Raw genomic sequence first — 15224 nt, 5'->3', positions numbered from 1 at the left:
GGGAAGGGAGCGCTGAACATCACAAAGGGAACGGTCCGGACTGACGGTGCTCTCAGCGCAGCACAACGCAGCGCCCGGCCCGACGCCGCCCCGGGCGGGAGGAGCCGCTCCCCGCTCCCCTTTCCCCGCTCGGCTCCGCTCCCGGCTCCGCTCCGTTCCCGGCTCCTCCCCGCGGTGTCGCAGCGGCCGCGGCTCCGCCCCGGCGCCGTCGGTCACGTGTGCGCGTGTCGAAGGTCGCGGCGCCGCAATGGAGCTGTGTCCGTGGGTGCAGGGCGGCTGCCGGCTGCTGGGCGACCCCCGGCGCCTCGACGGCCGCGCGTACAGCGCGCTGCTCCGGGGCGCCTTCAGGGCCGTCCTGCAGCCCCACGGCAGCGGGGGTGAGCGGGGCGGGCGGCGGGGCCGCCTGTGTGCGGGGTGAGGGGCGTGTGGGTCAGCGTGCGTGGGGTGTCCGCGTGTCAGTGTCCGTGTGGGTGGATGTGCGCCGTGGGGTGTCTGCGTGCACATGGGGGTGTGCGTGTACACAGAGCCACGTGCGTGTGTGTGTGCTCCGCGTCGGGGTGTGCGTGCTTATAGGTGCTGGTGTGCACACAGGGACGTGCACGCGTACAGGTGTATGTGCACACGCATGAAGGTGCACATGGGGCTGGGCGTGCACGTAGGGGTATGTGCCAGTATGTGCGCACACGGGGTTGTGCACGCACACAGGGCACGGGCTTACCGCCCCCACGGCCGGACCCCCACGAGCCGCCCCGCTCCTCCTCCCGCTGCAGCTTTGGCCGCGTCCGTTCCCCGCGCCCCTCCGCGTTTCTCTCGGGCTCAGGGTTGGGGTTGGGGTTGGGGGGAGCCGCTGCCGCCCGCGACCCCGATGGGAGGAGCGGTGCCGGGCGGGACGCGGCTCCGGGTCGCGGGAGGGAGCGTGCGGGAGGGGCAGAAGCGCCGTCCCGCGGGGAGCGGCAGCGTTGGCAGCCCCGCGTCTCCCGCAGCCGACCCCGAGCTGAGCGACGTTGACCCCGCGGTGCTGAAGCAGTGCCACGCCGCCGCCGCCGCCTGCATCCTGGAGGCGGGCAGGCAGAGAGCCGACCCCGCGGCACTCAGGTACTGAGAGGGCCCGGCACGGCCCGCAACGCCGGGGCTGGGGGCTGTGTGTGTGTGTGTGTGGGTGTGTGGATGGGTGGGTGGGTTCGGGGATGAGAGGGGTCTGCCCATGGCCGTGTCGTCCCGCAGCGCCTGCCTGGAGGAGTGCAAGCTGGACAAGGAGCGGATCGAGCAGTTCTGCACCGAGTACCAGGTCTGGCGCCCTGCTGTAACACAGCGGTGTTTTCTTTCTCCCGGAGCAAACGGTTTGAATTCTGCAATTGTGTTTTGCTCTTGCCTTTCTTTTTTTGTTTTCCTTTTCTCCAGAAAAACCGGGATGCACTGGAGGAGCTGCTGGGGAGGTAAGTGGGCACGGGGCCATGGGCTGGGGGCAGCTCAGCAGTGCCTGTGGAGCACCGCACCCCCCCCCCCATCCATGTCATCATGCTTTTTTTGTGTGTGTTTTTCTGTAATTACTCTTTGTTATTGCATTTCTAACAGACTGTGGAAAACATCTTTAGAAACTTTCCCCCCTCCTTCCCATGTTGCCCTTTAAGTCGCTGTGACCCTTTGCAGTGTTGCATACAGCATGCAGGCAGTGTGGGCTCAGCCCCTCCCGCACCGCCTGCTGTTGTCTGTCTCCCAGCATAGGCCGGGCCCCTCCACACGTGACAGACGTGTCCTGGCGCCTGGGGTACCGCATCCAGGTAAGGGTGGAGGCACAGGGTTGTGGGACCCCCCCCGCTGCCCTGACCCTGCTGTGCTGAGCACTGTTCTGCCGCAGACCCACGAGCTGCACCGAGCCTACCAGCCCACCTACCTGCTGACCCTCAGCACCGAGGTATGCGCTCCTCACACTCCTCCCAAGGAAGAATTGCCATTTATATCATTTTGCAATAAAGCAGCCCGCTTCGGTTTTGTTTCCTACAGAACAGCGATGCGGGATCACAGACAGACCTCAGCTTCAGCTGCACCATGGAGCAGCTGCAGGTACCTTCCCTCTCCCCATTTCTCTGCCTGGCCCCCGCTCTGGATGGCAATAGCTCTTAACGCCTTTTTTTTCAATCACAATTAAACAGTACAAATAACTCTAAAATAAAAAACAACCAACCAAATTAACAGGCAGGAGGGTAGGGGGGAATTTGCTGTGCAACACTTCTGGTCATGGCCCTCACTGAAGTTGTAAAGTGACTGATTTCAGTGGCACGTGCTGCTCTCTGTACACACATAGATAGCGAGCATGCTGTCACACATATGTATGGGAGGGAATGCATCACTTCCCTCAAACCCTCATCCCAGTGGTTCAGGGAAATGGCTGAAGGAAGCAGCTCAGTGACCTAAGCATGCCGTGCTTCCAAGTAGGGAATGAACCAGTGTCAGTGTGTAGGTGACACACCAGCAGTGTGGTGAAGCAGTGAGCTCTGCTCTGTGGTGTAGTTATGCACCTATTCGAAAGGGAGTGAACTGGAGGCACTGGGAGGCATCTTTGCCAATGCCAGTGCTTGGGTTGATGGCTGCCCCAGGCAGGGCTGGCACATGGGATAGTCCCTGTGCAGAATGGCACTCGGGATTTTCAGTGCTTGTGGTGCTCAGAGCAGCGGCGTGCAGCAGCCATTGCAGCTGTACTGCTGTGCTAAGGACAGCAATGTATGTTAGTAGGTCGTATACGTTACAAGGCATTGTCCTTCAGCTCCAGAGTACCACCCTATTTTACAGCAGAAAAAGTGGAAGAAATGAAATGACTTGCTTGTGTTGCCCAATGGATGAGGGGGAGCTGAGGGCTGTCTCGTGCTGCCCTGCACAGAGGGCACTGTGGCACCACGCACTGACCTTTCCAAAACTCATTCTGAGGTGTTCCCTGTCCCAGGATTTGGTCGGGAAGCTGAAGGACGCTGCCAAGAGCCTGGAGAGAGCAACACAGCTGTGACCGAGGGCAGCCGGGCACCACGTCACAACATTCCCAATGGCAAATGCCCTTCTGTGCACATCTCTGTGCACATCTCTTGGTCCAGACCATTTTGTAACAATTTCTGGACGTGAATCTAGACCTGTTCGGATGGAATATGCAGTCGGGATCCCTCGCTCCTGTTATATTTTCTTGAAAATACTGCCTTTTTTTGTTAAATACTGCCTCAACCATTGTGTCTGCAGAGCATCCCCCCTTTTATATGCCGTGTATTTTCTTTCGGGTTCCATTAAAGCCGATTTTCCCCTCCCGTACCGCCTGGGTTCAGTTCCCCACACCCGAGGGCGCGGTATCGGCTCGGGCCGCACGGAGCTCCGCGTTCCCCTTGGGCTGACCCGGAGCTCGACGGCGGCTCCCTCCGTCCGTTCGTCTCGGCGATGCCCCCCACTCGCACCTGCCGCCGGGGGGAGCGCGGGCGCCGCGGGACGGGACGGGTCGGGCCGCCCCCACGGGGTGGCGCGGAGGGGCCCCGACGGAGGGCAGCGGGACGGCCCCGGTGCAGCCCCGCTCCGCGCTACGGGGCTCTGCCGCCTCCCCCTCCCCCGGAGGGGCCCCGCCTGGCGCTGCCCCACGCGTGGGTGCGGGAGGGCCACGCAACAAGTGCTGCGTGGGGGGCCCGGAGGGTCGGGGGTGGGGTGGGGGAGGACGCGCGTGGCCGCGGTTGGGGGGTGTGGGCCGGGAGGAGGGGGCGGGGGAGAGGCGGAGGGAGCCGCGGGCGGGGGGAGGGGCGGCGGCGAGGCCAGGCCGAGCGGGGCGGGGAGGCGGCGGCGAAAAGGAGGAATCGGCGGCGAGACGGGAGGGCGCGTGTAGAGCCGGGGGGAGGGGAGGGGCGGCGGGAAGCGGGGGAGGAGGGGGGGGGCGAGGGCGCGGGTGGGAGGCGGCCGGGTGCGGGATTGGGTCACGGGGAGGCGGCCGGCCCCGACCGCACCGCCGCTAATTCCCAGGCCACCCTTAAGGAATGAGGAGCCCCACGTGACGCTGGCGGGGCGGGCGAACTCCGAGCCATTTTGGGGACGGTGTCAGTTTCCAGTGTGCGCCTTCAGCCTCGCGATTTTCCCTCCTCCGCCCTCCCTCCCCCGTCCCCCCGCCACCAACTATGAAATAATCATAATAAAAAAAAAAAAAAAAAGCAACAACAACAACAAAAAAAAAAACGACGGCGAGCGGGCGGCGGAGCGGGGGGGGAGCGGGCGAGACAATGGGCCGGAGCGGGCGGCCCCCGGCCGGCTGAGCACGGCGCGGCCCCGCGCGGCGCCCAGGGAGCGGCCGAGGGTCGGCGGAGCGGCGCGGACACGGCGGTGCCGCGGGCGGCATGAGCGGAGCGGCGGCGTTGGTGCGCTCCTCGCGATTGACAGCGTCTGCAGTTCATTTCAAGATGGCCGCTTGGCTCACATTCATTTTCTGCTGAACGACTTTTAACTTTCATTGTCTTTTTCGGCCGCCCCGATCGTCGCCCGCCGGCTCCCTTTTCCGGGTACGTATGCGGCGGGGGAACCCCGGGCGGGCGGGGGGCGCCGGGGGGCGGCGGGCGCGGGGCGTCCCCGCTCGGCGCGGTTCGGAGCGGCGCTGACAGCCCCGCGCCCGCCGCACGCGCGCACACACACACACACACACACACACACACGGCGGCGGCGGCGGCGGCCCGGGCGGCCGCTTTCGTTACGCGCCCACGGCGCCCGATTTTAGTTCCTTTCTTCCCCCCCGAGCCCCCGAGCGGCTCCGGGCGCGCACGGCCCCCGAGGGGAATATTCGTATTTGCGGCCCCCGCTGCCGGCCGGGCCCCGGCGCCCTTTGTTTAAAGGCAGATTTTGACGGAACGGGGACGATCGCGAAGCGCGGAGCCGCCCGGGTCGAGCGAGCGCGGGGCTCTCGGCGATCGACGCGGCCGGGGGGGGCGAAGGGGCCCCCGAGCGGGGCCGTTTTATAGGGACGGGGCCGTTGGGGGGCGGCGGTCCCCGCGCGGGGGCTGTTAGGCTGCGGGCCGCCCCGCACCGAGTGTTATTAACTTAAGTTGGGCGAGCGGCGGGGCAGAGCGGGCGGCGGTAAGATGGCGGTCCCCGGCTGCTCCCGGCGCCTCTCTCCCGGCCGTGCGGAAAACGGCGAAGTTTGGGGTAACCCCGCGGCGAGGGGCGCCGGGGGGGGCAGCGCCGGGACTCAACTTTTTTCTTTTTTTTTTTCCTTTTTTTCTTCGCTTTTTTTTTTTTTTTTCCCCCCCGTACTTTTGGGTCGAACTCGCGGTTTTCAGCGTGGGCTTCGGGGCGGCGTGCGGGGTGCGGAGCCCCGGAGCGGAGGGACGGAGCCGCGGACGGGGCCGCGCTCGATCGAGGTTTTCCTTCTGTCCGGCCCCGGAGGGGATCATCGCTCTCGCAGCCCCCGCCGGGTGCGGCGCCGCGCGTGGGGCCCCCGACGGCCGCGGGCGGACGGCTGTGGAGGTGTGTGCGGGTGCGTGGCCTGGCGGAAAATCCACGCGGGCAGAGCCGTGGGGAGCTGTCAGTATTTGCGAAAAATCAGGTAAAAATAAAGGGGGGAGGAGAGCGCGTTTCTGTGCGAGTCGGACGGGCGCTTTTCAGCTTTTAGAAACTTTGCTCGCCGCTCCGCTCCCCACGAAGCTCGGAGACCCGGCCGGCCGCGCTCCCGTTCCCGGCCGGGAAATGCAGGGAGCAGCGCTGCGAGCCCCGAGAGCTCCGGGCAGCCTCGGGGGGCCGGCCCCGGGATGGGGGCTGCGGCCCCGCGCCGTGCACAGCTCTGCCCCGGCCGTCCCCGGCGCAGTGAGAGCACCTCGGGGCGGTTCTGGGGGACGCTTTGCCGAGTTAACGCGGGTCCACGGCGGCTGCTTAAAGGACGGGTCCTTTTCCTCTCTGTCCCGGCTATTCCCTGGCTGCAGGGCGAGGACTCGGAGCCCCCGCGAGAAGCCCCGTCCCGTCCTTCCCCGAAGCAGCGCGGGGGCAGAACGGGGCGTCCCGGCCAGGGGCTGCCCGTGGGTTCCGTCGGGGACCGTCAGGCAGAGTTCGGGAGTCGGTCGCGTTTATAGATTTGTGATAATGCCGCTGATCCTGAGCAGGAGAGGACCCTCTGGTTTTCTTCATTTTGACATCATCCGTATAAGGCCTCTCAATAATCGGTTGCGGGCAGTGTGTGCTCCCGGCGGGTGTTATCTCCCCGTGTTTGGGTCGGGCCACTCTATGTGTCGGGAGTAAATACACACGTTGTTGTCCCGGCCCGGAGCTGTCGGGTGACCTCGTCAACCGCTGCCACCGCGGACTGGAAGAATCCAAAGGTGTTTCTCTGCTGCCCGAAACCAGGGCTGAGGATGATGCTGCGTGTGCGAGTGTGCGTGGGGCTTGTGCGCGGGGCAGGGACCGATGCCGGCGGTGATCCCGTCGGGCGGGGATAGCAGTGTGACACAGCTCTGACAAGGGCGGTCTGCAGGCGATGAATCCCTCTCGATGGGGAAGGGGGAGGGTCGACGAAACACATTTTAGGGTTAATTCAGTCCTTCTCCATTTATGAAGGAGTGAAATAAACGCGTCGATGTATTTAAAAGTTGGTCCCAGAGCGCCAGGGATGGGGAGGAATCCCCGCTCGGCTTCATGCTGAGGTTACCTCGGGAGGTTGGGAACGGCGAGCACTGAGCGAGCAGAGCCAGAACCGGGCGGGCAGCGCGGCAGGGCGCTGCGTGTCCCCGCACAGCAGCTCTGGGTGCCGCTTTGGGAGTGCGGAGCGGAGGGTCGGGGACCCTGGAAATGCCATTCACATGGAACACAGCGGGGAGGGCTCCCGCTTTGCTGCCCGTTGTAGGGGGCGGCTGTGAGGAACCGGGCTCACCCGGTGCTTTGGAGGCTTCGCTTTTCTCTGTGCCTGCTCGCTCCGGTTTGGTACTGGGGAGCTCGTTTGGAGCTGCTCCTGGAGCAGCAGCAGCAGCAGAAGTTTCCGTGCCGAGGTCGCTCGTTGGCGCTGTGCGCTGTTGTCGGGCAGCTCCGTGCCCGGTCCGGGGTAACGCGGCCGAACCGCGGAGCCCACGGGAGCGCTGCGCGGTGCCGGGAGCAGCGCCCCGAGGGGCGGCGGCTCCGCGTGGAGCCCGGGGAGCGGCGTCAGACTCGAACCGCGGGCGGGGGGCAGCGCTGGGGGCGGGAGGGACCCGGTGCCCGGCGGCATCGCTGGGGTCCGGCGGGCAGAACGCGATCCGCCGTGCCGCTGCCGGGGCCGGTGGGGCGTTTTCCCGCGGAGAGCTTTCCCCTCCGGTTCATGTTCCCTCTCGTTTTCAATAGTGTGTGCGCATGGAACGTCGGTGCCGCTGCACCCGATGGGCTTTATGGGTTTCAGGCTGTGGAGATGACATTTGTTTTTCGCTCCCGTCGCCGCGTCGTGTCGACAAGGTGTTGATTTAGCTTTAGGAATGGTCTGGTCACATGGTCCCTCGCGTGTTGTCACGGAGGTACCGTTTAAGGTCGGTTTGGGCTTTGTATTTTTACCCCCTCGGTGCGCAGCTTCATGACTCAAAAGGAGGAGGGTTTTAAGGACCGGGACGAGTGTTCTGCCCCATCCCCTCGCCCGGCGCTTCGAGCCTCTGACCGCCTCCTGCGGAACTTAGCCCCGCTCCGCTTCGGCCGCGGGAGGCGTTCAGATGAGCCACAAAAGAGGGGGGAGAGAAAGACGGAGCTCTGCGGCAGGGAGAGGAGCGGAGCGGCGGAGGCAGGCAGGGAGCGGAGGGGCCGCGGGCGCGGTGCCCGGCGCGGGAACGGGCGGGGAGCGGCGGGGGCGAGCGGTGGCTCCTCGCCCCGAGTCGACGTGGAGAGAGAGAGGCCCCCGCGAGGATCCGAAATGGCCGAGGCTCGGGAGGAGCCTCCCGCGCTCGCCTCGGCCCGGCTCGGCCCCGCACCGCGCCCCGAGCCCCTCGAGGCGAAACCCCCACCCTCCACATCCCTCTTCTTTCGGTCCCCGCCTCCTTACATTAATCACCATCACTTCACCGCGGCGCCTCCAAGGTCCACTCAGCCCCTGACTTCAGGTCTCCTCGACCACCCCATCCCCCCCCCCCCGCACCCTTCCCGCGCTCCCCCCCTCTCGCCGCCCTCCCCCTGCCCGCCCTTCCTTCCCCACCTCCTCCCGTCCCCTCCCTCGCGCCGTGGCTCAGACCCCCGCGGGCCCGCTCTCGCTAGGCCCTCCACCCCTCCGCCCAGCCCCGGGCCCCGCGTCCCACCCCCCGGCCCGCTCGGCTTCGGCCGGCCCGCCCCCCGCCGCCCCCCCGCCCGGCTCTCGCGTGTTCCCAGCGGTGGCAGGATGCAAGCTGTAAGTGTAAGTTGCTATACGCGAACCCCCTCGGAGAGCGGAGCCGGATCCGGAATGCCGGCACCGAAGCGTCAGCCGCGGCCGCCCCGGACCCCCTCGCGGCCCGGCCCGCCGCCCCGGTGCCCGGCCTCCGCCGCGCGGTGCGCTGTCCCCCCCGCCCTCCCCCCGCCTCCCCTCCCCGCTCTCCGGAAATGCCAGGGCAGCCGCACCGGGAGGCGCTGGTTCCCCTTTGTGCTGCTCGCCGGCAGCCCGGTGCCCGGCCGGCCCCGCCGAGCTCCGCGTTGCTCCGCGTTGCGCCGCGTTGCGCCGCGTTGCGCCGGCAGCCCCGAGCCCCGCGCCCGGCGGGGAGCGGCCGCGCCTCCACGCGCTGCGCCCGGCCCGGCCCCGCGTCCCCCGCGCTGCGCTGCGCCCCGCACGGCCCGGCCCGGATCCGCGCCGCCGCCGCCGCCCTCCGCCGGGCCCCGCACCTGGGACGCGGCCCCGCTGAGCGGCCCGTCCCGGCCGTGTGTGTTACAGAGCCGCCTCGCCCCGCGCCAAAATGCACCGGACGACCAGGATCAAAATCACGGAGCTGAACCCGCACCTCATGTGCGTGCTGTGCGGCGGGTACTTCATCGACGCCACCACCATCATCGAGTGCCTGCACTCCTGTGAGTACCGCGGCACCGCGGCTCGTCCTGCCGACCGCGCTACGGTCTTTGTTAAAGGCGCAATATATGTGCTCTAAGCGTCGCCTTTTCATGTTAATCGCGGCCGATTTGAGTATTTGTTTAGCTTAAGCGGCGCGCTGCTGACAATGGCCGATTCCCGGCCGCATAGTTGAGGAGATCGCACCTCTGTGTGTCTATGCATGCTCCGTGTCACCTCCGAGCATCGCTAAAGGCTCCCGTGTTTGCCTTGCAGTCTGCAAGACGTGCATCGTGCGGTACTTGGAGACGAGCAAGTACTGTCCGATCTGCGATGTCCAAGTGCACAAAACCCGGCCGCTGCTCAACATCAGGTAGGGGCGGGCGCGTCGCGCGGGGCCGCGCCGTTGGGCGATCTTATCTCTGAGTCGCGATTTCAATGTGAAAGGAGCCGTGAATTTACGGGCTGCCTCGCGGCCGGGCGCTCTCTTTGGAGTTTTGTCATTGATGGAAGTTGAAGGTTCCTCCGGGTTGAGCTGAGCGGTGTCGGGTTTTGCGGAGGGAGGCTGCTGTGGGCACGGTGCCGGCCCCGCAGCTCCGGTGGCCTCTTACCGTTTCCCACGGCCATTCCTCCCCCAAACTTACCGGAGCTCCGGCAGCCGAGAGCCGAACCCTTCCAGCTCGCTTCTCCTGTCAGAAGCGTTTTCTCCGCTCCGTTCCTTTCTGCCGCTCCTCGTTTGCTGAGGAGGAATTGCAGGTTTCGGCAGGATTTTTCGGTGTCGGTGCCGCGATACACCCGGCTTTGCTTTTACAGCGGTGCTCAGAGCGGCGTTAGTTTGATTTTAAGCTCCCGTAAGCTGCGTTTTATGGGCGGCCTCCCGCGAGGCCGGGAGTCCCGCCTGTTGTTGGCAGAGGTTACACCGCTCACATCGAAACGCCTCTTCGTGCTCTCAGTGTTGTGCTCGGTGCTTCTTTCCAGGTCAGATAAAACTCTGCAGGATATTGTGTACAAGCTGGTACCGGGCCTTTTCAAAAGTAAGTACCGAAAAGCAAAAGAAATACCCCGAGCCCAGAACTGCTCTCCCGCATCCCTGCCGGGAGCTGCAGGGAGGTACTGATGCCCCACGTGTGCTTTTCCCCAGATGAAATGAAAAGAAGAAGGGATTTCTATGCTGCTCATCCGTCGGCTGATGGTAAAAGCTTCTCTCTCCCGACCCTAATCGATGTCGCGTTGCCCCCGGTGCTCTGCTCTTTCCTTTTTAACTCACAAGCGCTGTGTTGTCGGGGTGGAATGTTAAGAAGTAAATTCAGCATGATAAAAGTTTGCTGCTTTGGCGCTTGGGTAGATTTATTTTGTAATCTCACCGTGGGGATTTTTTTTTCCCCCCTCCTCACCGAGAATTGCCCTTCTTCCTGATTTGAATTTCAAAATGTAAATTATTGTGGAAATTTCTGCGCAGCTGCCAATGGCTCTAATGAAGACAGGGGAGAAGTGGCTGACGAAGACAAAAGAATTATAACAGACGACGAGATAATAAGCTTATCCATTGAGTTCTTTGACCAGAACAGGCAAGTTCCAGAATGGCAGTTTTTTAATGCTCACCTGACCGATGGCAGCTCTTTGTTATTTGTTGTAATTGTTTCATTTCTCCTCGCAGACTGGAACGGAAAGGAAATAAAGAGAAAGAGAAATCAAAGGAGGAGGTAAATAAGTTTCCTTTACTCCAGAGGCAGTGTGGCACAGCCATGAGCGGTTCCTTGTGGGTTTGTAGCTGGGAAAAATAGCTGGTTTGTGTCCAGGACAAAAAGGAGCACATCTCCCAGCACTGAGGGCTTCCTGCAGCCCTGTGTGCTGCCAGCCCCTAGAAACAGCAAGTAACCAATGCTGGCAGCATCACTTTTAAAGCTGAACCTCATCTTTTTATTCTTCTAATTTTGTAATACATTATTATTAATTATTATTATTATTATTTAGTCGGCCTCTAATACGTGTGCATCATTGAGAGGGGGTGTAGTGTGAGATGTCAGTCTATTTTTTTGTAAAATCAGTTGCTTTGAAATGATTTTTTCCTGGAGCTGTGATTTACCACCTCGTTCTGTTGTCCCCTAGAAGATCAGAAATTGCCCTATTGCACTTCTTAATTTAACAATGTGCATTTGTAAAATATCACCTACGGTGCTAAGAGTGCAGCTTTGGTGACCCGTGTCCCTTGTTGTGCCGATAGGTGAATGACAAAAGATACTTGCGCTGCCCGGCAGCGATGACAGTGATGCATCTACGAAAGTTCCTGCGGAGTAAGATGGATATCCCCAACACGTTCCAGGTACCTCACTGCTCCATCCCTGTTAACGCTGCTGGCATCCTATATACTTTGGGTTTCTGGCCATGTATGTGTGGAGTTGGCAGCATACTGGTGGGAGCCAGGGCATTATTTAAAATGCCTCATGGGGGGTTTGGCCTTGCTGTAGTTATAGAGGTGTAAAGAGATTAATTAATCTGTTTAGTATATGTGAAAATTCCCAGTTCCCTGCATGCTGGGCCTGGTGCTTTGGAGCACTCTGAGGCTGCCTTCGGCACAGAGCCGCACACTGACTCTGGGCTGTATCTCACGGCAGATCGATGTGATGTATGAGGAGGAGCCCCTGAAGGACTACTACACGCTGATGGACATTGCCTACATCTATACCTGGAGACGGGTAATGACTCGGAGGCATGCAGCGGCGTGGTGGGGCGGTACCTGGGGTTCTGACTGTTCTCTTACCTTGCAGAATGGCCCACTGCCCCTCAAATACCGCGTGCGGCCCACCTGCAAGAGGATGAAGATCGGTCACCAGCGGGAAGGCCTCAGCAACAGCGGCGAGCTGGAGAGCGACTCTGGCAGCGACAAAGCCAGCAGCCCAGCCGGGGGGCTGCCCTCCACCTCCTCCTGCCTGCCCAGCCCCAGCACGCCGGTCCAGTCTCCCCACCCACAGTTCCCACACATCTCCAGCACCATGAACGGCACCAGCAGCAGCCCCGGCAGCAACCATCAGTCCTCCTTCACCAACAGAGCGCGGAAATCCTCCATAAATGGCTCCTCGGCCACTTCGTCCGGCTGACGGCCTGGCTTCGACCCTCCTCTCTATAGATCTCTCATGCCATTACAGCTTTATAGATGCTAATACACGTGACTCTCGTCCAAACTGCTTTCTTTTGTAGTGACACTGAACTTGGCTATGAAAGGCGAACTAGGTGACATTCGCTGTGGACGTTAATTGCGACGCGAGATTGAAATGTAAATGGTTTCCAAAGGACCGGGAAGCAAACAGAAGTGACACCTGGGTGTGCTGAGTGCTGCGGGGCCCTCAGCCCGACCGAGCTGGTAGAAGCCCTGGGACGTAGCTGGTTAACCCAGACTAAGTCCTCCACCGCGTTCTCTTCGATTGTTATTGTTATTATGCCGTTTTGTGAACCTGTAGAAAGCAAGTGCTTTTTCATCTTGAAATTCGACGAAACAGAAAGGATATGCATAGAATAATGCATATATGTAGCCATGTCACTGTGAATAACAATTTTTGCGTATTAGCCATTTTGATTCTTATGTTGCATCCTTAATTCTCTGTTGCCGCGCAGAACCGATCAAACAAAAAGTAAACTTCAGTTTTACAATCTGTATGCCTAAAAGCGGGTATTACCGTTTTATTTACTGACTTGTTTAAATGATTCGCTTTTGTAAGAATCAGATGGCATTATGCTTATTGTACAATGCCATATTGGTATATGACATAACAGGAAACAGTATTGTATGATATATTTATAAATACTATAAAGAAAATATTGTGTTTCATGCACTCATTATATGGTTGTTAAATTTCAGAACCGGTTCGACCCTTGCAGATGCCGCCTGGTTGAGCTCTGCTCGCACTGCCATAGAGCCGCAGCGCTGAGGAAGCACAACCGCTCCGCTAACCTGGAGGCGATTGCCAATCCCCAAAGCATTTGACTGCCTTTGTCTTTATTTTTCCCCTTTCTTTCCCCCTCTCTCCCAGGTGTGGTTTATTTTTTACTTTACCGAATGTTGTTGAAGTGATGAAGGAAAAAAAAAACACACAAAAAAAAAGCAAAAAAAAAAAAAAGCAAAAAAAAACACCAAAAACCCAACAAAAAAAAAAAAGTGAAGGGAGATGAAAGTAATTGATGTGCTTGATTGCCTTTTTATTACTCGGTGCGGTGGGGACTGTGTTTTTAAAAGCACACGGAATCACTCGAGAAGCCATAAACTATTTGGTATAAATTTTAAGGAGCCAGCGGTTGGCTGCGTGAAGGCGTTTTATCTAAATTGCTTTTTAATATATATGTATATGGTACAGTACTAACTTCAGTAGAGCTTAACAGGTACTTGAATCCTTCCGATAAATTGCAGAGAACGCCTCCTCGGTGAGGGCCTCCAGCGGGGCGTTTCCTGGGGGCTCCTGAGGGTGTGATTTGTTCAGCAGAAGGGACTTTTCCGCCACCAAACAGAACGGCCCGGAACACTTTTCAGTTTGTGCTTTGCTTTGGTCGAACTTCGTGTGTGTTCATCACCCACCAGTTATACATTTGTGAGGGTGTTTATTCTATATGGATATTGTTTCATGTTTGTACGGGAAAATTGTAGTTAAAACATTTCATTGTCTCCAGTCTGCAAAAGAAGCACAATTCTATTGCTTTGTCTTGCTTATAGTCATTAAATCATTACTTTTGCATATAAATTGCTGTTATTCGTCCCGCTTGTTTTTATAGACCAGGTGATTGCAAACCCTCCACAAGGTTCTTGCTTATTGATGTATAATGTCTTGTTAAACAAGAGTTGATATTTTTTCCTGTAGTAAACATGTACAGTTCGATTTCAACGGTAAAAAACTTCAGTTTTATATACACGAATAACTTTCATTTATAGTTGATCAAAGAAATAAACAAATAAAAGGGATAATTCATTGAAAAAAGAGCAAATGAACTTTGTCGGTAACGCGGCGGTGGCGATGTCCTGCTCTCGTTGCGGGCTGGCGGGGCGGACGGAAGCCGCTCGACGAGCCCCGCGATGCTCAGCGCCGTGGCGGCCCCGCAACGCTCCGGTATCGCCGCGCCGGTTGCGGCGCCCGCCGGGAGCCACGAGTCGTGCGGCACCGCTGAGCGGGACGGGAGCGGGGCAGGGCCGGGATGGGGGAGAGCGGCGCGGAGCTGCGGAGCTGCGGAGCCGGGCTTTGGTGTCACGGTGCTCCGCACCGCCGTGTCTCGGCGCGGTTCCCTCGGCTGTCGGTTACCCGCTCCGTCCTGTCGGAAGCGATACGCATCAAGCCCAGCCCCGGACCTAAAGCAAAGCGCTGCGCGTTACGTGGTCACCGAACGGTGCTCGTTCGAACCGGGAGGAGCTGAAAATTACAGCTGTCGGAGTTTAAATCAAACTTCTCGTCGTGAAGTGTCCGTGCAGCGCGAGGGGGTGACACGGGATAGATGCCTCCGTCCGAGGGCCGTTCAGCTCTGTCTTCTCCCCGCTCCTCCGCCAGAAGCGGAACGGCCCCCGCAGCCCCTCCCGCCTCGCTCCCGCAATCGCCTCGGCTCACGCTCCCGCACAGGGCTCGGTCCGGGAGCGGAGCGCGGAGCTGAGCAGGGCGCTGCGCGGCGTTCCTCTGCGGGAAGGGAGCGGGCAGGGGCTGCGGCAGCGTGCGGGGCCCCGCTGCTGGAAAAGAGCTGCCAGCCAACCGTGCGTGAGAGGAGGATGCTCATCCCCAGCGTTGAGTTTGTAGGGATCGGGGAAGAAAAGCCGAAGTTGGCGGGACTGTAGGAACGCGTTCAGCAACCCGGCCGGATAAAAGCAGGGACGTGAGCGGTGCGGGATGGTCTTTCTGTTTTCCCCAGTCCGAACTTTCCGCCCATCCCGGCTGCCAGAGGCTCCCAACCGTGCTCTGGGGATGGCGGTGCTGCAGGGATCGGAGCGGGGCAGTGGCAGGAGGAGCTTCGGGGCAGCGGGCAGGAGCTGCCGGAAAGACAGAGGAAGACTGTGAGGAGTCGGGTACCCCCTGGGGAGCTCATAGCGGTACGAGAGCTGTGTCCCGTCCGGCTGGGAGCCGTATCTGTGGCGGACGCGGGAAGATGCGGGGGACCCCGCTCCCTTCAGAGACGCTCTTCCCGGCTTTCTGGGGATGGAGAGGGCTCTGAAACGCTCAGGTGGGGACGTCAGGCGTCCTGCCTGGCGGAATCCCGTTGTTCTTTCTTTTTCCCCGCAGCCGTCGAGGACTTGCCGCTCTCC

At 60.6% G+C, this 15224-nt stretch overlaps 1 protein-coding gene across 1 annotated transcript; it reads left to right on the top strand.

Moving 5' to 3' along the window:
• The first annotated feature begins 208 nt into the window (after nt 1-208).
• Nucleotides 209-13911, top strand: LOC107308883. Its single transcript, XM_032443205.1, has 19 exons — nt 209-377; nt 984-1095; nt 1225-1288; nt 1402-1436; nt 1721-1781; nt 1859-1915; nt 2005-2064; nt 2942-2997; nt 3276-3618; nt 5046-5551; nt 8846-8979; nt 9233-9329; nt 9935-9990; nt 10098-10148; nt 10416-10524; nt 10614-10659; nt 11181-11279; nt 11572-11652; nt 11725-13911. Exons 1-19 carry the CDS (start codon nt 248-250, stop codon nt 12052-12054), a joined length of 2427 nt encoding a protein of 808 aa, XP_032299096.1. The 5' UTR covers nt 209-247; the 3' UTR covers nt 12055-13911.
• The last annotated feature ends 1313 nt before the right edge of the window (nt 13912-15224 follow it).

This window comes from Coturnix japonica, chromosome 2 (genome assembly GCF_001577835.2).
Source record: "Coturnix japonica isolate 7356 chromosome 2, Coturnix japonica 2.1, whole genome shotgun sequence".
NCBI classification, from domain to species: domain Eukaryota; kingdom Metazoa; phylum Chordata; class Aves; order Galliformes; family Phasianidae; genus Coturnix; species Coturnix japonica.
Note: the sequence above shows the minus strand (reverse complement) of the source record. Positions and strands in the feature narration are given on the sequence as shown.